This window comes from Pelophylax lessonae, assembly GCF_965119305.1.
Source record: "Pelophylax lessonae genome assembly, chromosome: 8".
Taxonomy (NCBI): domain Eukaryota; kingdom Metazoa; phylum Chordata; class Amphibia; order Anura; family Ranidae; genus Pelophylax; species Pelophylax lessonae.
In genome coordinates this window covers 92,537,894-92,561,481 of record NC_138775.1, presented here as the reverse complement: position 1 = coordinate 92,561,481, position 23,588 = coordinate 92,537,894, and the positions used below count along the sequence as shown (strand labels likewise).

Here is a 23,588-nt window from a genome sequence, read left to right as displayed (position 1 = left end):
CCCCAAAAAAATGTACAAATCTAAATTTTTTAAAATTTTCGGCCAATTTGTTTTATGCTACATATGTTTGGTAAAAAAAATCGCAAAAATCGTATTTTGATTGGTTTGCACCAACGTTATTGCGTTTACTAACAAAGGGAAAGATTTTTTTTTTTTTAACGCGTAATGGCGGCGATCTGCGATTTTTTTTTTTTTTTTTTTTTTTTTTTTTTTTTTTTTTTTTTTGCGGTACTGCGACATTGCGGCGGACAGATCAGACCCTTGACTGACATTTTTGACACTTTTGGGGTTACCAGTGACAATACTACAGTAATCAGTGCTATACATATGCACTGTTACTGTAAAATGACAATGGCAGTGAAGGAGTTAACTTTTTTTGAGAGGGAGGGGTTATGTGTGTCCCTAGGGGCGTGATTCTAACTGTGATTGGCTGTGGCTTGAGGTGTAGGAACAGTGATCAACGGTCCTACATAGTAGAACCGTATGATCACTATTTATACACAGGGGAGAATGACAGGCGGCTTGTTTACATTAGCTGCCTGCCTTTCTCCCACTCTAACGGACGATCGCGAGTGACCGGCGGACATCGGGTCCGCCGGGCACAACCGCGGGGGGGGGGGGGTCCGTGACCGCGCGGGAGCGTGGCTCCGGCGGCGCATGCTAGCTCCCTAGACCCTCACAGGCTAGCGACGTAGCTGCCGACGTAAATCGTCGTGCGGCGGTCGGCAAGTGGTTAAATGCATGCCAGTATTCTGTTGGCTTTGCTTGCAGCAGCTTGGCATCGCATGCCATTGTTGAGCCTGTCATCTACAAGGACCCCCAGATCATTTTCCATCCTAGATTCCCCCATGGGTTCTCCCCCTAGCAAGTAATTTGTATTTTTAGCACCCAAATGCATTACTTTTACATTTTTCAACATATTAAACCTCATTTGACATGTATTTGCCCCCCCTCATTATTTTATTTAGGTCTTGTAAGTTTTCCACATCCTGCACTAAGTTTATTGTCATGCCTAACTTTATATCATCCCCAAATATTGAGATTGAATGGTTTATCCAATCCTCTATACCTTATATGATTAAATTAAACAAAAACTTGTGGTTTTATGAGTATAGTTTGCAGCATGCATCAAGGTTAAGATGATCTCATTATCTCCACAGGTTCTCTTTCGTCTCCTTACTTTTGCTTTGAATGCATTTACTCTGCGCTATGTTTCAAAGGAAATCCTTGGCATTGTAAATGTGCGGTAAGTACTATATATTTGTAGATTTTGTGAACTTGTAGTTTGATTTGCTAAGAAACCGAATGATAAAGGTTTGTTTAATAAAATCCACTTGGGCTATTTAAATAAATTGGGCCCAAATCGCCTGATAAATGAACTGGGCAACTATGTAATAATGATGTATTATATTTAAGGGACACATACATTTTGCTGAGAAGAGGAAAATCATATTCTCTAGGATTTTCTGGTATACATTATGATTGATCGTTACCTGTTTGTGTTTGAAAAAATCTTTTTATGCCCATTTCACACTTGTGGACCATTCAGATCCGCCTGTCAGTTTTTCAGGCGGATCTGAATGGATGCCTCATGCATCTCTATGGGGCATCAGATGTCAGCGGAGACATGTCCGCTGACATCCGATCCAGTCCTTCAAATCTCGGATCAGATGAAAATGGACAGGCGGTCCGTTCTCATCCGATTCCCCCATAGAGAACAGCGGGGACCTGACAGCTCTGTCTCCGCACACAGCGCTGCCATCTGGAGAGCTGCCATCCGCCTGCTCAGCAGGGGATCGGTGGATCGATCCCCCCCCGCTGAGGAAAAACGGAGTCCGCCGACGGACTCCAAGTGTGAAAGGGGCCTTAGGTTGCCTCACTATGCTTGCTCAGATCATTTAGTTGAGTCTGAAATGGTAGGTTTAGTCTTTCCCATAATCACATGATCTGTCTCAGTGTTGTATAAAGAAACATGGCATTTCCAGCATCCACTTATTTGTGCAACTGCTAAGCCAAATTTTTAAATGTAAGTGTAGTACACCTAAATTAAATTTGAAGCCATTTTTTTAGTTTTGGTTGAGGTTTTATTTTTTTTGGCCAAATTGAAATAGCCAAAAAAACAACAGATCGGTGGCAAAATGACTGATGTGGATTTAGAGACAGTATAGTGAGATCAGCAGAAAAATTTGAGGTCCAACTGAAACATCCAGGGCAACTTCTTGCTCGTCTCAAAACTCTTGGGTCAGCACCTCTGCGAGACTGAGGTATCTCTAAATGAACAGATAAGGAGAGAAGAGGGTGCCGTCTAAGTGCAGTAAATTACTTATTTATTATGGTGAAAGACAATTGGCACCTCACATTAAGTAGTTAAAACACTTGCGCATCAAAATTGTGGGGGCTCCGGTGGAGAAACTCAGCAACACAACACAGCACAGCAGAGTACCATTGTCCAGGCTAGTCTGCTGGATAAACCTGTAGGACCGAGTGGGCATTTGCGGGCGGCAAACTATCAGTGTAAAAGAGCGTTAAGTAAGTACATGTAAATTGGCAACTCGCATAGACAGGAAGAAAATGGTGCTTTGAGTAAAGTTCCAATATGTGGTAGGCTCATGAATGGGGATATGGAGTCCTGTGCAAAAGCTTGCATATGCGATCCATATGTCAGTCTGGGAACCGGCCAGGATACAGGAAGCATATGAGTAGGGTAAACCTTGGCAAATTGTGAATGGGTTGTTTAAACCAATAGGAGTGAGGTTTATTTTTTTGTGAGTCCCATATTTAGGGCAAGGTCAAGAAATATTTTAAATTTGTTTACAGTGATGGACTTCACTCCAAAAAAGTCCTGATTTAGCCACATCTTTTGGTATTGAGTCCCCTTTTGGGGTGTCTGTACGTGTTTACATTTTGAGACAATGCTTTACTGAGCTTCCATTTAAATGGACAGGCATAAAACCAATCAGGATTATTGGCAATGTGCTGCTGAGAATTTTTCGATTACATTAGTCCACAAATAAATGAAGTAAATATTCTGTGAAAAACAAACTAAATTGGTGTAACATTTTTGGTTTCTGCTTGAATGCCTGGTTGCACTGTAAATGATGTGATGATAGGTGCTGCTGAATTTTAGGGAAGCCATAAAGGATTGGAAAGTGCCTCTAGAACACTAGTATGGTCCCAATTTCTTCATGACTGATGACACCCCACTACTTTTACTTGGCCTTTCATCCGGGTATACTGCACTGCTGGTGCTCCCCACTTCACCAGCATGTACTGCTCTGCTGGTGGGTGCCTGCTGATGTTCAGAACATCTGATTGCTTTTGTTGGGACTTTTTCATCTTCTGAATCCATTACTGAACCACTGCTTGCCACAGGTTCAGTTTAGAATCCTCCCCACTCCTCTTATGTCATGCTCAGAATCTGAAAGGTCTCCTCGCTTGTGTACTTTTTTTATGGGACATGGTGTTTAGGTGGTATTGTACTGGTGTGACGGTGATCAGGTACACAGTTGCTGGTGTGCACTACTCTGGCACTGATACTGCTGGCTGAATTTGTGACACCGTACTGGTGTAATGGTGACACTGGTACAGATGTTTATGGCTGCACTGGTAACACTGCAGTGGTGGGACAGGTTTTGCCAGCAGCACTGTTGACAATGGTAAAAGAAAAGGAATTGGTAGCACTCCAGGTTGAGTCAAAATCCAGGTTCATTGACTGGACATCCAAATATGACAATCGTGACAAGGTAGACGCGTTTCACACACTGTGTGCTTAATCAGTCAGTCAGTGTGTGAAACGCGTCTACCTTGTCACGATTGTCATATTTGGATGTCCAGTCAATAAACCTGGATTTTGACTCAACCTGGAGTGCTGCCAATTCCTTTTCTTTTATCAAGTTTTCACGGAGGCGAGCCGGGGCATGCACCTGTGTGAGTCATCAGGCAATCACACCACCTTGAGCAGTGACTCCTTGTCTGTTCAACTGTTGACAATGGGACAGATTTTTGCCAGGAGCACTGGTGACACTGGGATAGATGTAAAGAACAAAAAGAGGGTCCACCGACCTTGTGCATTACCCAAATGGAGTTTATTAAAATAAATTAAGAAGAAATATACTTCCAAACATAAACATTTTAAAAGCATATCAATCCACAATGGACCCAGTGTAGATAGCTACTGTGGTGTGTGTTTCACAGTAAAATGGCACATTTGCCCACTGCAGACACAGATTGACACCCTCCATGTGATAGGAAGGAGAGCCAATGGCTGCGACATGCAGCCTTTTTTGGGGTGTTTGTGATTGCTTACAATGATCACATGGTACAGGGCCCTCGGGGGCATACACGGACAGCTAGAGTGGGAGGATGTACCAGTATGTCCTCCCATACTCCCTTGCTTAGGCTCTAAGCTGATCTAGGCATCTGGGTGGATCCCAACAATATAGTCGGGATCTCGCCAGAGTCTGGACCAGCTGAGTGATATCGGCCAGCAGTGTGCTTTAGCTCAATACGGGTCACAGGAGTGCAGAACAACGCCTGTGATTCCCAGGAGAAGTAGGGCCAAAGAGTTTTGGCCTTACTTCAAATTTTAAGTTTTAAAAGTTTTGATAACCCCCCCCCCCCCCCCCCCGACATAAAAAAGGGAAAGTGGAACTCCGGCCCAGACTTTTTTTTTTTTTCCTTAGTTTTAAAAAGAATGGGGAAGAATGTGAACCTCTTTCAGGTTATTGCCCTTTCACTTTAGGTATAGAAGTACAATACAGTAGTTGTTAAAGCATGTTTTTTATTGATCATTCTCTTCTCTTTTTTTTTTTTTTTTTTTTTTTTTTTTTTAGGCTGACTCTTTTATACACCACAGTAGTGTTCCTTGCCCGAGAAGCCTTTCGAAAAGCTTGCCTGAGCCACTCCGCCCGGCAGAGCTGGACACATACTATACACCTCACCTGGCTTGCGTGAGTATCACCACTGAAATGTCTCCAGGCTGTGATATCAGATCTATGATTCCATTGCTGAAAATGCAAGCATATCCTTGTCATCCAACTCAAGTTATTTTTTGTTGACTTCTATTTACCGACTTAGCTATCTATTGTATTTAGATCAACATAATTTCAGTGATTGTTGAATGACAGAATACATAACTCTGTCTTTTCATGAATGACCTTTCTGTCAGTGCTTGCTCTTGACAGTTGTCTCCTTGGTGTGCTCTATAGAACCTTTTGTTACCAATGTATTATTTTCAATATGCTGACCACAGTCAGGGCAGCCATATTATGGTCACATAATGGAATTAAACCAGTGTGTATTATCCCACGCTTCCTTACCTAATGCGTCTCTCACTTCTAACTTGTGTCTGAGGGCGGCAACCAAATGATTGTGTTAACACAACTGCAAACGACACAAAATCAAAAATGTTGCTGCGTCTATCCTTGTCCAGTCCAATTAATGTTTGTAAACCAAAACCTTTTTTTCAAACCACAAAACTGCTACCATTATTCAGTGACACAATTTCCTGTGTACAATAAAATAAAACAAATGTGACAATCCCAAATGACTATAATTCAATTAGTAGTGCTTTTTCTTCTTTCAGATATTTTCCCTTTTAAATATGCTCATCCTATCCTGCCGGTTTTCCACCTTCACACTTGTGGATTTCAGTTAATTTAGTCATGTGCAATGACTCCCACCACCTTTCACCACTGTACTCCCCTCCAGTTTAGGCATGTTTCTAGGTCTAAAATCACTTTCCCCCGCTGGGGTAATTCCAGGCTCCTCAGCTGTTCAATCTCCTTCCACTCTCCTCACTAAGCTGGCTTTGTATGGACTTCTTTTCTCCACCTCCCCTTAGTATAAAAGATACACTCCCATTGTGTGGTATATAAAGGTTTCACATTTTTTGCATATTATACACTTGCATTAAAATTTGAGACAGTGCTCTTCAAAAAAAAAAAAATCACCTGACAGGGCAGCCGCTCCTGTATGTTCTCATATGTTCCACAAACACAGTCCTCTGTCACCCGACTCCTCCCACGCGTATCGTCACCGTGACGTGACTTCCTCAGGGTTTGAAAGTAAGGTTTTGGTTTAAGAATATTAATTGGATTGCACACAGGCACAAAATAGAATTGCTATTTTTAGTTGACCCTTATTTAATAGAGAATTTAATTTGATCATGGGACACAAAATTACTCAGTACACCATAATGCACTAAGAATTTTATTAGGCAATAATTAAAATGGCTGCATCGAAGAGAATAAGATTATACAGATCGATGCAGGATTTATTATTAGCATAGGTAGCCTTTGCTGATATGCAGAAGAGACAGAGACATCCCCACTATTGTTAGAAATAATCATCTTCTTTAGGGTTATTTATTTAGTTAGCTACATTTGGACAAATAAGAAAATGTGCTTGGAAATAGTTGTAGCAGAAAGTGTGTACCCACGGGCTCGAGTAAGAGAAGTTCAGCCCTTAAGAGCCGGTTCACATAGGCGCGATCCCACTTGCCGGGGCGGCATGTGAAGTCGCGGTGCGCAGCTCGCACCGCGACCTCGGAGCGGCATGCACGGACTTCATATCATTGAAGTCAATGCAGGTCGCTCCAGGTCGCCCCAAAGTAGCTCAGTACCCTTTTTCTAAGTCGGAGCGACTTGTGTCGCTCCTATTAGAACGGGTCCTGTGCTAATCTATGGCAGGCGACCAGGTCGCCTGACAAGTCGCCCCAGTGTGAACCGGCTCTCACAAATCTGCAAGTTACATTGTTACATCCAAATATTTAATGTTTAAGAGGTTTCTTCTACAGTGGTCGAAGTATGTATCCTAATTCTTCTTGTTTAAAATAATAAATGATGCATATTATTAGCAGATGGTTATTGTATGCAATATAATGCCAACTTTCTTGCAATGCTTTAAGTAAAGAGCATGCGTTTCCCATCTGACCATTTGAAAATAATTATAGGACCTCTATAGTCTGACATACTGTGTTGTGCAATGGTTTTAGTGTTCCATTAGGAATCGGCTGGTCGTTCATTCTAGGGTGGATATGGCTTAGAGTCCTGGAAGTCCCGAACCCTGAAATTATCCCACATTATGGCACCGGTGTTTTGGCTTTTGGACTGTCAGCTGTGGTGGAACTTATAGCAGAACCATTTTGGGTACTTGCTCAAGCTCATCTTTTCGTAAGGCTAAAGGTATGTTCACCATACATGCATACATACATAATAAATAAATAAATATATAGTAACATAAAATGGATTTTATGTGACCAAAAGACATTTCGCAAGTATGACTGTGGCCACTGCAGCTATCTCTAAACTGGTCTCTTGTCAACATAGCAAACCTGAAGTGTGTTATACTAAACTAATCCACCTCTATCAGGTCCTTGCTCAGTGCTCTTGGGTACCTAGAATACCTGCATGCTCTAAAATACACTTACTTCCTGGGTTAGGTGGGCTTGGAACCCTGCCTTGTCTCTTCTTGGCTTCTAAGCCTCATTGTTGACCAGCAAGGCAGCCCGTAATAGTAATGGGCAAATATTCTCATTACAGTAAACCCCCACTCCATCGCGGTTCAGTTTTTGCGGTCCCGGTATATTGCGTTTTTTTTTGCAATGTTATTTTACTATATAAAACATTAAAAATGCAATATTTTGGTGTTTTCCATAGCTCTTGCTATGTCTCTCAGTATCTTTTATGTGTTTAAATGAGTTTTATTGTTTTAAAAGTGTGTTTAAAGACCTTTAAAATGCTTTTACACGTACAGTGACAGTAAAAAAAAAACATGCCTACAATGCATTTTAATAGGGTTTTTCTATTTCGCGGATTTTCACTTTTCGCGGCTGGGTCCGGAACGTAACCCCTGTGCAATGGAGGGGGGTTTACTGTATTCCACGTTGTCACAGCTCTTGCTGTGAAGAAGCCTTTCCATATGTGAAGGTTAAATCTCTTTTCCTCCAGACCTAAACAGTGTCCTCTTGTCCTCTGTAATGACTTGAATGTGAATACCTCTACACCAAGCTTCTTTGTATGGACCACTTATGTATTATACATGTTAACCATACCCCCCCCCTAATTTCCTCCTCTCAGGAGAGAATAAATTTAGTTCCTCTAATCTTTCCTCGTAGCTGAGCTCCTCAATGCCTCTTATCAATCTCTCTCTCTATCTCTCTATCTCTCTTCCCAACACTGAACCTTGAGCTACACTACTAAAACCCTAGACCATTCGGAGTATGAATCATTTTCTATCCATTTACAAATTAAACTTTTTTTAAACCTGTAGACTTTAATTTACACATTAGCTGTGTGTGGGGAACTGTGTCAAACGCTTTGGCAAAATCCAAGTATACTACAGCCACTCCTTTTGTGAGTTTTTGCTTACCTCATCATAAAAAAAACAGATTTGTTTGACAAGTTTGCTCTTTCGTGAATCCATACTGGCTATTGCCTAAAATATTGTTTTCTAGCAAAAACTCTTCTATATGGTCTTTTATTTAACCACTTCCCTCAATTTGACATACCTTAAGATTAAGAAGTGGTTGTACCGGGGTGATGCCTGGCAGCTGCAGGCATTAACCCAGTACAGTTTTTATTAGGGTCGGCTTTCCGGTGATAACAACCGATGCAGCTCAGAAGCCGCTTGGCCGTTATCCCAGCGAGCAGGAGGAGACGTGTTTGTCTTTACCCCCCCCCCCCCCCCCGCCGCCTTCCGCCACTCTGCCCGGGTCTCCTGGCTTCAATCGGGTCTCCAATCAAGTCACGACGTCGCTTCCGGTTTACTCGGCTGCTAATGTCTCAGTTTTAAAAAAACTGTCAGTATTCAAAAATGGCAATTTTGGCATTTTGAATACTTTGAAGTGGACCTCAAATTCCTCCATAAAGAGTACCTGTCACTTCCTATTATTGTTACAAGTGATGTTAAAATCATTTTTTTTTTTTTTTTTTATGCTATAAAATTACTATATATATATATATATATATATATATATATATATACCCCCGACAGCCGATGGAATGCTGGGGGGAGTTTACTGGCTGTAGAAAAAAACGTCTGACGCCAAAAAACGCAGCTGTATAAACATTGAGTGTGCATGAGGCCTTACAGTTGATCTAGATGGAAATACAAAAGGACAAACCTGTCTAGTTACAAAGTCATATTGTGCACGATGGATAAGCCAATGACCATTGTATATCTCTTGTCTTCTCTTATTGTATCACCTATTTTGTCAATAAAAATTTACCTGATTTAAAAAAAAAAAAAGAGGAAGAGTCCCAGGACAGCCGAGGGCATTAAGATAAAAAACCTTCCTGACTTTACAACTCTAAGTGGTTAAAGTGACGTTCCAGTTGTTTTTAGGTCAAAAAGTGTAGCTGCTGACTTTTAATAAACACACACTCTCCTGTCCCACAATCCAGCAATGCAGCTGCCCAAAGCCTCGCTCCTCTCTCTCGCCTCTCCCTGGCGACGGCATCACAAGTGTGGGCACCCAGCTGTGATAGCTTGGGGCTTCACAGCCAGGTGCGCACTGTGAATGCGTGAGGAATGCGCTTCCTCAGTGGCCGGGCAACCTTCTGGGACCTGTGACTTATCCCAGAAGATTGCAAGGAGGGAGGGGGAGAGGAGAACTTCCGCTTGTGCTGCCTAGGTACCTGTCAAAACTGGGTACCTGCTCTTGTTTACCATGGTGTTGCATTCCCTCTTCTTTCAGTAACACTCTGTAAGTGTCTGGGAACTGAGGAAACCAGTTACTGGAGTTTTGGAAGAAGACCCTTGTCCCATTCTTGCTCGATATAGGATTCTACCTGCCTAAAAGTCCTGGGTCTTCTTTGTTGTGTTCTTTGTTTCAAGATGCACCGAATATATATTCAATCAGTGAAAGTTCTGGACTGCAGGCAAGCCAGTTAAGCACCCAGAATCTTCTAATATGAAGCCTTACTGTTGTCAAAGATTCTGTATGTGGTTTACTTGTCCTAACCCTTCCCTCATTCCACCCCCTCGTTTAATTATCACGCGGTGGAATCTAGAGCAGTGTTCCTGAACCTTTGTCTAGTCAGGGTGCCCTTGAAAAGTGTTTCCAATCTTGAGGCACTCCAGTCTGAGGCTTGGTTCACATTACTGCTTGTCGTGTATTGCGTGCAAAATTGCATGCATTTCTGACACCCACACTAACACACTGCTCTTTATGAATTAACAGCACCCCTGTGCATCTGCTAAAGGGGAAGTGCAGCCTAATACCTTAAATTCTCCCCTGCAATCAATAATGTAAGCTGAGTTCAGCCTTATGTGTCAAAATGAAAGAAATCTCAGTCTTTCTACCTTTATTTTGCAGTTTTCAGTGCTGTCACATGACTTCAGTTCCTCTTCCTGCAGAATCCAAGAGCAGCAAGTGGGTGTGGTTACTGAAAGCTAGTAACATCACTTCCAGGGAGGGACACTGTTCCTGTGTAGCCAGTGGGCATATATAGACTGGAAGGAGCTGATCACAGGTTCCCGCCCAGTGTTCTCTCATCAGTAAGGATGCATTGTACATCCTAATTCATGAGAAAATGAAGAAATAATTCACACAGGAAACGGGGGGAGGGGGGGGGGGTGCAGTGCACATATACAGTTTAGCTGTGCTGGGCTTTGAATGAAGACTGAGTAATATGTAACTGAGCAGTAGAAAACGTTCTGTATCCTTCTAAAATTACAAAAAATGTTCCTTTTGTATCTTTTTGTCTTTCCAGTATTGCTCTGGACACATGACCCTCCTCAGATAAAGGGAGATAGTGTTGTTGGTGAAGAACAGGAAGAAGTTGATTGCCTAGTTTAGATAAGACTTTCTAAGCTACACAAGCAGCTAGCCAAAAAATAAATAATATCATCAAAGATAAAGATATTTAGCATACTATTAATAGGAAAAATTTAATTTTTGACAGGAATTTCCCTTTAATGGTACCCACACATTGGCAAACAGTGCCGCGGTACCCCAGGTAAGAGAGGCTGATCTAGAGTATCATTAATATCCTTTCCTGGTGGCGCAATCCATGTAGTAACACAGAACTAATATAAGTACAAGGACTTTCAGTATGCTGCCGGGGAAGCATAGGATTTTGTACAAATATCAAAAGATGCTACCAATAAAATGATTTTTTTTTATTGTACAAATGTCCTAAAAAAACTCATAATTGAGATTGTAAATGTATAAAATGACCTATGAAGTATATACAGTTATAGCGTATATGGATGTAGCACCCGGTGTAGTGTCAACACCTCTTTACTTCATCAGGACTGGGATGTACAAATTTTTTCTTTGATCCATCTATTAAGAAACAGCAATATTCTAGTATAATCCACATGACCAACCTTTTTACTCATATAAATCCATTTGCATTAATCAGAAGTACAGTGGGTATAGAAAACAATCACCCCCCCCCCCCCCCCCCCCCCCGATGAAAATAATAACCTTTTTTCTGTTTTCAGCCTAAAATTAAGACCGACACAGTTTTTTTGTTTTTTATCCAACTCCATGCAACTTATAAAATCAAAGTGAAAGATCTAAAATCAACATGTCGGCAAAAAAAAAAAAATCAAAAACGGAATCGCAGAGTTGGAGAAAGGATCACCTCCTCCTAAAAATGACTTGTAAACTCAGTCGGGTTTAGCTAATCACTAATGGCACACAAAGCCATTTGATTTTCAATTGTGATCAGCTGTGGTCATTTTGATTAGATCCGTATGAAATGGGCTTTCCTGAAGCATTTCAGTCCCTGATGCAACTAAAGCAAACAATTAACTGTGGGTGGCAAGGCACTGTCAAAAGATTTGTTTCTGCAAAACAACAGAATGTGATTATTTAGAGAGCTGATTCTTTTCTATGTCCACTATATATGCATTATTTACAGAATTGGAATTGTGTGTCACCTAATTAACAATTTACGGTGCTGTGTGTCTGTCCTACATCCATATAAGCTATAACTGATTGGTCCTTGATGCTATCTGTCTGCCTTTAGGGCTGGTCATCTGCCCCTAGCCACAGGCTTAGCGGCCACAGCTGTTTGCACACCTGTGATTCCGGCAGTAGGAATTTGCTTGACGGCTTTACTGGTAGTTTCAAATGTCCATTATTTTATATATTGCTCTTTTGCCAGGTGGTTGCTGAAAGTCTTGCAGTTATTCTTCGTTGCTCAGTCACTGTAATTCTGGTGCTTCTCTGTCCTCAGTGGGGACTTCTCATATTTTCATTCACTCAGGTAAGGCAAAAGTCTGTAAGTAAGATATTCACAATGCTTTTAAAAATATCTGGAAGTTGTAATTTTTTTTTTTTGTATATTTGTCTTTCCAATTTTCTTTCCAATCAGATTTTGTAAATTAATTTCTTAATTATACATCCAGGATACAGTTCATATTTATGACTAATTTGCTTTGCTTAGGATATCACGTTCAAGTGAATTGACACAGGAATCCAGTGAATTCCCACTTTCATCCCTGTCCAGGCATAACCCCTTCCAGCTCCACTAAGCCTCAGTTTTGTGCTAGTGACTGTAGGTGATGACTTCCTGTGTCTCTCTGAAGATCTTTTAAATGGCTTTGTTCACATTTTTTTTTTGTTCCCTACTCTTAAAATGTTTATTACACCCCTAGCGGGACAGAGGTAGGACTGTCCAAATAGGTTGCTACAGATAATAGACCAAGAGGGACTGTACCCGGACCCTGCCCTCTCAGTAGGAATCTCAGGGTCCAGGGTTTTCTGAAGCACAGAACACCACACTGCACTTCCTGGTGGATGTGGTGTGCACTAACTGTTTTACAACTATTGGAACCCGCTTCCCCTGAGTCACAGGTTTTGGGTCCTGGCAACCACCAAGATTTCCCAAGTCTTCCTAGTCTTTTCCAGTGTGCCATCGCTTGGGTCAACTTGCAGAAGGTGTTTTCACCACCGAATCATTTTGCTCTCAATGGCCCGTGGAGGAGAAATTCTACAAAATTTGGGGTTCTCTGGCTGTTGACCTGACTATTTTATACTAAACCGGACAGTCCTGATGGATGCGGACCTCGTCTTTTAAAGATGCCATGTATAAGCGGTTAGAGGCCCTCTTTAAAGCCTCCTTTCTGGTAGGAGCAGCTCTGCAGACTGCCGGGGAAGCGTATTTTCCATTCCAGGGAATCAAACCTGGAAGATCCGGCAATTGGCAGCTCCTGCTAATTGGCAGCTCCTGGAAGACTTTACAAGCGCCTTAAATTACTCAGTGTATGCCTTGAAAGACTCCTTAACCACTTCTAGATCGGGAGGTTTTACCCCCCTTAATGACCAGGCTATTTTTTGCTATATGTCACTGCATTACTTTAACGAACAATTGCGCGGTTGTGCGATACTGTACCCAAATAAAATTGATGTCCTTTTTCCCACAAATAGAGCTTTCTTTTGGTGGTATTTGATCACCTGTGCAATGTTTATTTTTCTCGCTATAAACAAAAAAAAATTCAATTCTGATTTTCACATTCTGCTTTATAACATTCCCAATAAAAAATGTAAAAATCCAATTTTTTTTATAATTTTAGGCCAATTTGTATTCTGCTACATATTTTTGGTAAAAAAAAATCCCAATAAGCATTTTTTTAATTGGTTTGCACAAAAGTTATCGCGTCTACAAACTAGGGGAAAGATTTGTCATTTTTATTTTTTACAAGTAATGGCGGCGATCTGCAGTTTTTAGCGAAACTGCGGCATTGCAGCGGACAGATTGGACCCCTAACTGACACTTTTGGGGGGACCAGTAACATTACTACAGTAATCGGTGCTAAAAATATGCACTGTTACTGTAATAATGACACTGGCAGGAAAGGGGTTAGCCCAGGGGCGATCAAAGGGTTAAGTGTGAGCCTAGGGGGTGTTTTCTAACTGCGAGGGGGTGGGCTTGTGGAATCAACACAGAGACCTGTTATCCTAAATAGGAAGATCACAGGCGCTCTGTGTTTATTCCAGAGAGAACAACAGTCTGCTGTGTTTACAATGGCAGACCGTCGTTCTTTCTCCACGGGGAGCGATCCCGGGTGTCCAGCGGCAATCCCGGCCGCCGGCCACATGGATCAGCTTCCCCGCTGTCTAATGGGGGCGCGTGCGTCCTCAGGAGTGCTCTTGCGAACTGATATACTTATACGTAATTTCGCGCAGCCGAGCCAGCCTGCCGCAGTATATCTGCTGCGGGAGGTGGGCAAGTGGTTAAGGCAGCTTTCACGCGTAGGCTGTGGAATGGTGGATATCCATGCAGATGCTGGATAGCAAAAAATACTTCCTTCTGATGAATGGGAAGGTCAAGATGACAGATGGACATGTGTTGGGTCAGGGTGGTGTATAGGAGAACCTCTTGGTTCAGTGAACGTAGTCTGAGGAGTGGAAGTTGTCGATCAACATCCTGGAAATTCAGGCGATCCTGTTGATTTTTCTACCTTGGTCTGTTACCTTCAAGGTCTTCCCATCAGAGTGAGTTTCACAGTGCTAAGACTGTGGCATACATCAACTATTGAGAAGAGATAAGAAGTTGTGCTGCTCAGGAAGTAGCAGACCCGATTGTGTCTTGGGCAGAACTTCACGTTCCAGCCCTCTCTGCCATGCATTTTCCCAGGCATGGAAAATTGACAGGTGGATTTTCTCAGCAGCAACAGCTTCCAAGAGAATGGGTCATTCACCCATAAGTGTTCGTAGAGATTTGCCTGTAGTGGGCAACGCTAGATCCGAAGTCTGTTTTGGGTCCAGATCGAATAGCAAACTAGATTTATGTCCCGCACCAGGGATACTCAGGCAGGTGCAATAGATTTTGTTTCTCCTTTGGATTAGTTTCCCCCAGTGTATGCCCTGGCTACACTACAGCTAATTCCTTGCTTGTTTTAGCCTGTTGCGCAGAATAAAGGTGGAGGGCATTCTGGTGATTTTGATAGCACCTGCCTGATTCCATGGTATACACACATCATGAATTTCTTGGCATACAAGCCTTGGGCTCTTCCAGATAGAACAGATTTCCTACTGCAGGGTCCGATCTACCATCCTGCTGTACAGTCACTAGCCTTAACGACATGACTGTTAAAGCCCAAGTCCGGAGGGAGAGGGGTGTTTCTTACTCAGCAATCCCTAGCCTCCACAGTGCAAAAAAAGTCAACCTCCAGGAAGGTGTACCGACATACGTGCAAGGTTTACTTCACCTGGTGTGAGGCTTGTAAGTTTATTTCCTGACAGTATGCTGTGGTACATATATTTTGGCTTTTTTCCAGTGTGAGGTGGCAATGTCTCTAGCCTTAAGTACCATTAAAGGAGGGATCTTGGCGTTACTTACTTCAAGTCTTTCCTTGGTTAAAGCCTTTGTGAAGGTTGCCACAAGGATTGTTGAGTTTTTGTGGCAGCCTTTGTTCCCATAGGGCCTTAACTCGGTCTTGTCTGTTTTGCAGCCTTCTCCCTTTGAACTTGCCTGAGGCCTGAGACGCTCCCTACGCATACGGTGGTATTTTTGGTTGCCCTTGCCACAGCTTGCAGGGTCTCATAGTTGGCTGCACTTTCCTGCAAGGAACTCTTCCTGGTTACTTCAGGAGTATAAAGTGAATCGGGACATTGTGTTTCCATCTTTTTGTCCTAGTCCTAAGCATCCTAAGAAGAAGGTTCTTTACTCTAGATACCGTTAGAGCTGTTTGTGTTTATTTTATGTCTTTAACTTTGTTTCCACAGTCTAATTATCCATGTGTTCTTCCTGAGGAGAATCCTTGCAAGGGTCAGGCTGCTTTTCGATCCACTATTTCCGAGTGGATTCATCCGGCTTATTTCTTAGGCCTATGGTGTCAAGAGCAAGGTTCCTTCTGTCCTAGGCAAGGCCAATTCCACCAGGAGTGTCAGTGCTTCCTGAACTACTCAGTATCAAGCTTCTTGTTTTTCAAGTTTGTAAGGCTGCTACCTGGTCTTTTTCTTCATGTTTACCAAGTTTTGCCAGCTAGATGTTTATGCCTCTGCAGATGCCAGTTTTAGTCAAAAGTTCTAGAACAGGGGTCTCCAAACGTTCTAAACACAGGGCCAGTTTCATTGGTGTAAGTGGTAGGAATTTTTATTATTATTAATATAATACAGGATTTATATAGCGTCAACATTTTGCGTAGTGCTTTACAATGTGAACATCCCCACTTTGGTGTCATTGGGAGAAACTGTGCCCCATCATTGGTGTAATTGGGAGGAATTGTGCCCCATCGTTGGTGTCATTGGGAGAAATTGTGCCCCATCGTTGGTGTCCGTGGGGAGATTTTTGCCAGTTCATTGTCAGGGTGGAGCATTATGCCCTAATTATTGGTATCAGTGGATGAAATAGTACCTCAACGGCCGGATAGAAGCAAGCAAAGGGCCACATCTGATCCTTAGCCATAGATTGGAGACCAATGGTCTAGAAGGGGGCTTTGAAGTGCGGTTCCCGCCAGTTCTGCTTCTGGGTTTTGGGCATGTTGACTTATTTGCTGTGTTTCCCTTCCTTCATGTTCAGTGCTTTGGGACATCCTATGTTGGTATGAATATGTACTCCTCTGTATCCTGTGATGCACGATTAAGAAATTATTATTTTTTTTTTTATGTACTTGTTTCAAAGATCTCCCTCCACTCTTGGCAGTTTCTCATTGCTTGCTACAAAACTGAAGCTTAGTGGGGCTTAGAGAGGTTAAGCCTGGGTGGGGGTTCCTACCTTTTTTGGCCAGTGTCCATTCACCTGAAGATGGCAGGATAACCCAGGTATTCATAAAATGAACTGCTGCTGGGATGTACTCCAAGAAAAGGTTTGTACAGGTAAACCAGAAATATATATACTGTATATGTGTGTGTGCGAGCAAACACATTTCAGTGGTTCTAAGGGGGCTTCCTTCATCAGGGCTTTAAAATACACATCCAAACAAAAATTTGACAATTACAATTTATAAAAATAATCAATACTGTCCGCAGGCATTATAGTAAGTTTTAAACTGTAGTGCTGGATCGTGTTCTTACTATGATTTCATTTGATGAATATTTAACCTGTCTAAATGGGAAATATCCTTGAATGACAGACACAAAAAAAGTGTTTTGTTTATAGCCACCTTTCTCAACCAGGGTGCCACATCTGGGTTCATTAGCGGTGCTATGAATAATGAAGTAAATTGGAAAATATGTCTACAAATCAGCTAGGAGACCATGAGTGATATCCCTGGTTGCTAAGACATAGGTGGCTAGCCTACACAGCATCCTTGGTTGCTCTGTTTAAAGGGTACTATGACTGAAGAAAGGTTGAGGAATGCTGGTTTATATTGTATTAAACATGTTCTTGTTATACTTTTACAAATGTTAATCACAAAAGAAGTAAAACGTAAGAAAGTTCTAGAAATAATTTATGATATTACGTCTTCTTTGTATATAAATTTCATCAAGTGACATTAGGACCCATAATCTCTTTACTGGTTCTGAATTATTGACCTAAATAATATGTTACCCAAACATTTCCTATTACTAATATATGTCTGTTAAACCATATACTGTACTCGTGTTAAAGTATCCTGTTATCTTTGTATTGCTTACTTTGTGTGAAATACCTGGTGACCCTGCCAGTCCCCCAGCGTTTATTTTTCAAACTGACCACACTAGGCATGGAAGCACTTCCATCCCAGAGTGGTCAGTTTTATATCTGTGCTGGGAGAACAGCCTGCCTGTCCTCCAATGATCAGACTTGACACTGACACTCTGCCCTGCACAGCCATATACTGGGAAGTTCGGTGTATTGCTGTTTCTCCACCCCCACCTTTCCAAGCCTCTTATGAAGGAAGCTGAGAACAGAGATTATGTAATCACTTATAATCACAAAAGTGAGTACACCCCTCATATTTTTGTAAATATTTTATTATATCTTTTCATGTGACAACATTGAAGAAATTATACTTTGCTACAATGTAAAGTAGTGAGTGTACAGCTTGTATAACTGTGTACATTTTCTGTCCCCTCAAAATAACTCAACACACATCCATTAATGTCTAAACCACTGGCAACAAAAATGAGTAAATCCCTAAGTGACAATGTTCAAATTAGGCCCAAAGTGTCAATATTTTGTGTGGCCACCATTATTTTCCAGCACTGCCTTAACCCTCTTGGGCATGGAGTCACCAGAGCTTCACAGGCTGCCGCTGGATTCCTCTTCCACTCCTCCATGACGACATCACGGAGCTGGTGGATGTTAGAGACCTTGCACTCCTCCACCTTCCATTTAAGGATGCCCCACAAATGCTCAATGGGGTTTAGGTTTGGAGACATGCTTGGCCAGTCCATCACCTTTACCCTCAGCTTCTTTAGCAAGGTAGTGGTTGTCTTAGAGGTGTGTTTGGGGTTGGTCTTATGTTGAAATACTGCCCTGCGGCCCAGTCCCAGAAGGGAGGGGATCATGCTCTTCTTCAGTATGTCACAGCACATGTTGGCATTCATAATTCCCTCAATGAACTGTAGCTCCCCAGTGCACTCATGCAGTTCCAGAGCATGCCACTCCCACCACAATGCTTGACTGTAGGCAAGACACACTTGTCTTTGCACTCCTCACCTGGTTGCTGCCACACACGATTGACACCATCTAAACCAAATCATTTTATCTTGGTCTCATCAGACCACAGGACATGGCTCCAGTAATCCAGTAATCCATGTCCTTAGTCTGCTTGTCTGAGCAAACTGTTTCCAGGCTTTCTTGTGCCTCATCTTTAAAAGAGGCTTCCTTCTGGGAGGACAGCCATGCAGACCAACTTGATGTGGTGTGCAGCGTGTGGTCTGAGCACTGACAGGCTGACCCCCCCCCCTTCAACCTCTACAGCAATGCTGGCAACACATATACGTCTATTTCCCAAAGACAACCTCTGGAAGTGACGCCGAGCACGTTCCCTAAACTGCTTTGGTCGACCATGGCGAGGCCTGGTCTAAGTAGAACCTGTCCTGTTACACCCCTGTATGGTCTTGGCCACTGTGCTGTAGCTCGGTTTCAGGGTCTTGGCAATCTTCCTTTTAGCCTATGCCAACTTTATGTAGAGCAACAATTCTTTTTTTCAGATCCTCAGAGAGTTCTTCGCCATGAGGGCCATGTTGAACTTCCAGTGACCAGTATGAGAGAGTAAGAGCGATAACATCCAATTTAACACACCTGCTCCCCATTCACACCTGAGACCTTGTTACACTTATGAGTCACATAACACTGGGGAGGGAAAATGGCTAATTGGGCCCAATTTGGACATTGTCACTTGGGGGTGTACTCACTTTTGTTGCCAGCGGTTTGACATTAACCACTTCCCGCCCTCCCTATAGGCGATTGACGGCGGGAAAATGGTTGCATTATCCTGACCGGACGTCATATGACGGCGGCAGGATCATGCGCTCTGCGCGCCCCCCGGGGGCGCGCAGAGCAGCGATCGGTTATGCGGCGTGTCACACTGACACACCGCATCTCCGATCTCGGTAAAGAGCCTACTGACGTAGGCTCTTTACCATGTGATCAGCTGTGTCCAATCACGACTGGTCCTATAGTACACAGGAAGAGCCGGCTTTCCTCAGTACGTGCCTGACAGGCATGAGTAAAGGAGAGCCGACCTGTGGCTCTCCTGACAGGGGAGGGGTCTGCACTGGTAATCAGATCATTGATTACCAGTGCAGACCCTCGGGGGGGGGGGGGGGGGGTGCCACTAGAACCACCAGGGATGCCCACCCATGACCCCAGGGATGCCCACTATGGCCACCAGGTATGGCAATCAGGGCTCAGGGAGCCCGCCAGTGCCCTCTCCATCAGTGCTGCCCACCAGTGCCAATCATTGCCATCTATCAGTGCCACCCACCAGTGCCCATAATTGGCCACCAGTGCTGCCTATTAGTGCCCATCAGTGCTGCCCGTCAGTGCCGCCTATGAGATGCTGCCTATCAGTGCCCAGCAGTGCCGACCAATGCTGCATATCAGTGCCTCCTCATCAGTGCCTGTCAGTGCAGCCTCATCAGTGCAGGAAAAAACGTATTTATTTACAAAATTTTATAACATAAACAAAAAAATTTTTTTTTTTTTTTTTTTTCAAACTTTTCGTTTTTTTTTTAATTGTTTTAGCAAAAAAGAAAAAGCCTTGCAGTGATCAAATACCACCAAACGAAAGCTCTATTTGTGGGGAGAAAATGACATAAATTTGGTGTCCGTACAGTGTTGCATGATCACGCAATTGTCATTCAAAATGCAACAGCGCTAAAAGCTGAAAATTGGCCTGGGCGGGAAGGGGGTGAAAGTGCCCTGTATTGAAGTGGTTAATGGCTGTGTGTTGAGTTATTTTGAGGGGACATCAAATAATACTGTTATTCAAGCTGTACACTCACTACTTTACATTGTAGCAAAGTGTAATTTCTTCAGTGTTGTCTCATGAAAAGATATAATATATTTACAAAAATGTGAGGGGCGTACTCACTTCTGTGAGATTGTATGTATGTGTGCAGATATGTGTGTGTGTGTGTGTGTATGTATGTGTGTATATATATATATATATATATATATATATATATATATATATATATATATATATATATATATATATATATAAATAGTGTGTGTTTTTTCTTTTACTTCTATTTTTAAATTGAGTGAATGGGTTGTGATGAGTGATGCCATGTGATTATGATGACAGGCAGGAAACTATTATTTTCAGAAGGAAACTTTAGCTATGGCAGCTTCCGTACTTTCTCACTACTGGTTTAGTTTCATGTGTAATAATTGTTTATTAGCTTAGTCTTCAGTTGTGGATTTGGTACCTGCTTTCTCTGAAAAGTCCTTTTGTGTTGCAGATCCTGTACACAAGTCTGCTGGCTTTGTGTTACATATTGTACTTTGCAAAGTTCCTAGGCTCTGAGGAGGCAGAGAAAAAGCAATTCCCATTGCACAGTATGAAGGAATTCTTACCTAGATACTGTGCTAGCCAGGTAAGTGTTGTCTGACTAGGTCACAGTTAGTTCTGTTTGTTTCCATATGCAGAAAAAAACTGGAAAACCCACATGTAGAACAGTGAAAAGGCAACCCTAAAGCTGTTTTTTAGTGAAATAAAAAATCAGCACAAAAGATGATACCTGCACATGCAAAGTGTCCCTTGTGCTTCTGGCTGGTCTGTTAATTGAAATAAGCCCCCTGCCCCCTCACATAACTCCACAGTTGTATACTTTTGGCAATGCAGGGATTATTACAAGTGCTGGACCTGTAACAGGCACTTGTCAAAACTAAAAAGTCAATAAATCTATCACACAGTTTGTGACGCTATAACGTTTGCGAAAACCAATCATAACACACTTATTAGGATTTTTATTACCAAAAATATGAAGCAGAATACATATGGGCCTAAATTGATGTAGAAATTCGATTTTTTTAATTTTTTTTATTGGGTATGTTTTATAGCAGAAAAAAATATATATTATTTATTTATTGTTTTCAAAATTGTGGTTCTTTTTTTGTTTAAAGTGCAAAAAATAAAAATCACAGAGGTGAGCAAATACCACCAAAAGAAAGCTTTATTTGTGGGAAAAAAAGACATCAAATTTATTTGGGCACAGCGCTGCACGACCGTGCAATTGGTAATTAAAAAAACGCAGTGCCGTATCACAAAAATGGCCTGGTCAGGAAGAGGGTAAAAACTTCCGGAGCTGAAGTGGTTAAATTATACCCTTTTTAGCTAACCTAAGTTACCAAAGATGCAAGTTTTGGGACCCGTTCCTACCTCAAGCATTCTACAATTTTTCTGGAAGATTCCATCTTTAATGGGTTAGCCAATAAAGAGTATCGCTCAAACAACAAACTTTCTATGTATAAATAACAAAATAAATATTCTTCTAAAGAAAAACCCTTAAGAGGAGAGACCAGAGGGAAGATAAAGGATAAGGTGGCTAGATCATGCAGATGAGATGATAGGACCATAAAGCTAGGATTTAAATACCTACTGAAACATTTGTAGACCCCTCTATAAACTTGGCCACACAGGAAGGAAGCAAAGATGTTACCGATGTTCATTTTACCGATTTATATTTACTAAACAGGACTTCATAGACTGGAAACAGACCTGGCTAGCCTGGAGTTTCTTCAAGCAATCATTTTTAAAGCAGATTCTAACAGAAGGTGAGTCCCTTTTTAACACCGTGTCATGATCATTTTGGTGATTTTTGTCTGTAGATGTGAATGGGGTCATGAACTTTCACAGATGGATAAAGTGAACCTTTAAAGATTCTATTTGCAACTTTAACCACTTGCCTTCTGTGCACTTAAACGCCCTTCCCATCCAGGCCAATTTTCAGCTTTCAGCGCTGTTACACTTTGAATGACAATTGCGCGGTCATGCTACACTGTACCCATATGAAATTTTTATCATTTGTTTCACACAAATAGAGCTTTCTTTTGTTGGTATTTAATCACCTCTGGGTTTTTTATTTTTTACAAAAAAAAAGAAAAAAGACAGAAAATTTTGAAAAAAAAAAAAAAGTTTTTCTTATTTTCTGCGAGTAAATTTTGAAAATAATTTTTTTTCCTTCACTGATGTGCGCTGATGAGGCGGCACTGATGGGCACTGATAGGCTGCACTGATGGGCACTGATGAGGTGGCACTTATGGGCACTGATGAGGTGGCACTTATGGGCACTGATGAGGAGGTACTAATATGCCGCACTGATGAGCACTGATAGGCGGCACTGATAGGCGGCACTGATGAGCACTGATAGGCGGCACTGATGAGCACTGAGAGGTGGCACTGCTGGGCACTGAGAGGTGGCACTGCTGGGCACTGAGAGGTGGCACTGCTGGGCACTGAGAGGTGGCACTGACGGGCGGCACTGATGGGCACTGATAGGCGGCACTGATGGGCACTGGCGGATGGCACTGGACACTGACGGGTGGCACTGATGAGCGGCACTGATGGGAAGCACCATAGCCCATAGTGCTGCCAGTCAGTGCTCATCAGTGCTTAGATGAGCAGGCACTGATGGGCACTGACTAGCAGCACTATGGGCACTGATTGTGGGCATTGATGGGGGGCACTGATGGCGGGCACTGATGGGGGGGCACTGTGTGTGTGTTTTTACCTTTAGTAATCAGGGCACTGGTGATCAGTGCCCTGATTACATTCTTCTGTGTCCCCGGCGCTGTGAGGCTCCCCCTCCTTCCTCACACTGCAGGCTCCGTGTGAGGAAGGAGCGCCGGCGATGAGAGATGATCTCATATGTTTACATATGAGATCATCGCTCATTGGACGGCCCGATCACGTGGTGAATGGCCGCTGTGATTGGCCATTCACCACGATCTGTGATCGGCCGTGTCCAAGGGACACGGCCGACACAGATTTCCCCCGCAGCGCGCTCGCGGGAGCGCGCGGGGGGCGTGTCACTGGGAGGCCGTTTAAAAACGGCCTCCCGAAAATTCGAGTCCGCGCTGCAGCCGTATATAGGCTGTAGCGCGGATGGGGGAAGGTTAAAAGATAAAGTGCAGCTGGCCGACCCTATGACTTACATGTAGGGCAAAACCTAGTACATGATCCGAAGCGCTCAGACAGGGGGCACGCACCCCGGCCTGGCTGTTCTGTGATTTATCACAGTACATGTT

The 23,588-nt window shown here is 42.7% G+C and overlaps 1 protein-coding gene across 1 annotated transcript in view; it reads left to right on the top strand.

Moving 5' to 3' along the window:
- RFT1 (RFT1 glycolipid translocator homolog) overlaps window positions 1–23,588 on the top strand; it is a 44,300-nt gene that overhangs the window by 3,107 nt on the left and 17,605 nt on the right. Inside the window, exons 2-7 of the mRNA XM_082264953.1 lie at window positions 1,161–1,246; window positions 4,833–4,949; window positions 6,995–7,184; window positions 12,120–12,221; window positions 20,801–20,935; window positions 22,037–22,115. Coding sequence (XP_082121079.1) covers window positions 1,161–1,246; window positions 4,833–4,949; window positions 6,995–7,184; window positions 12,120–12,221; window positions 20,801–20,935; window positions 22,037–22,115 — 709 coding nt within the window. The remainder of the gene's footprint in view (window positions 1–1,160; window positions 1,247–4,832; window positions 4,950–6,994; window positions 7,185–12,119; window positions 12,222–20,800; window positions 20,936–22,036; window positions 22,116–23,588) is intronic.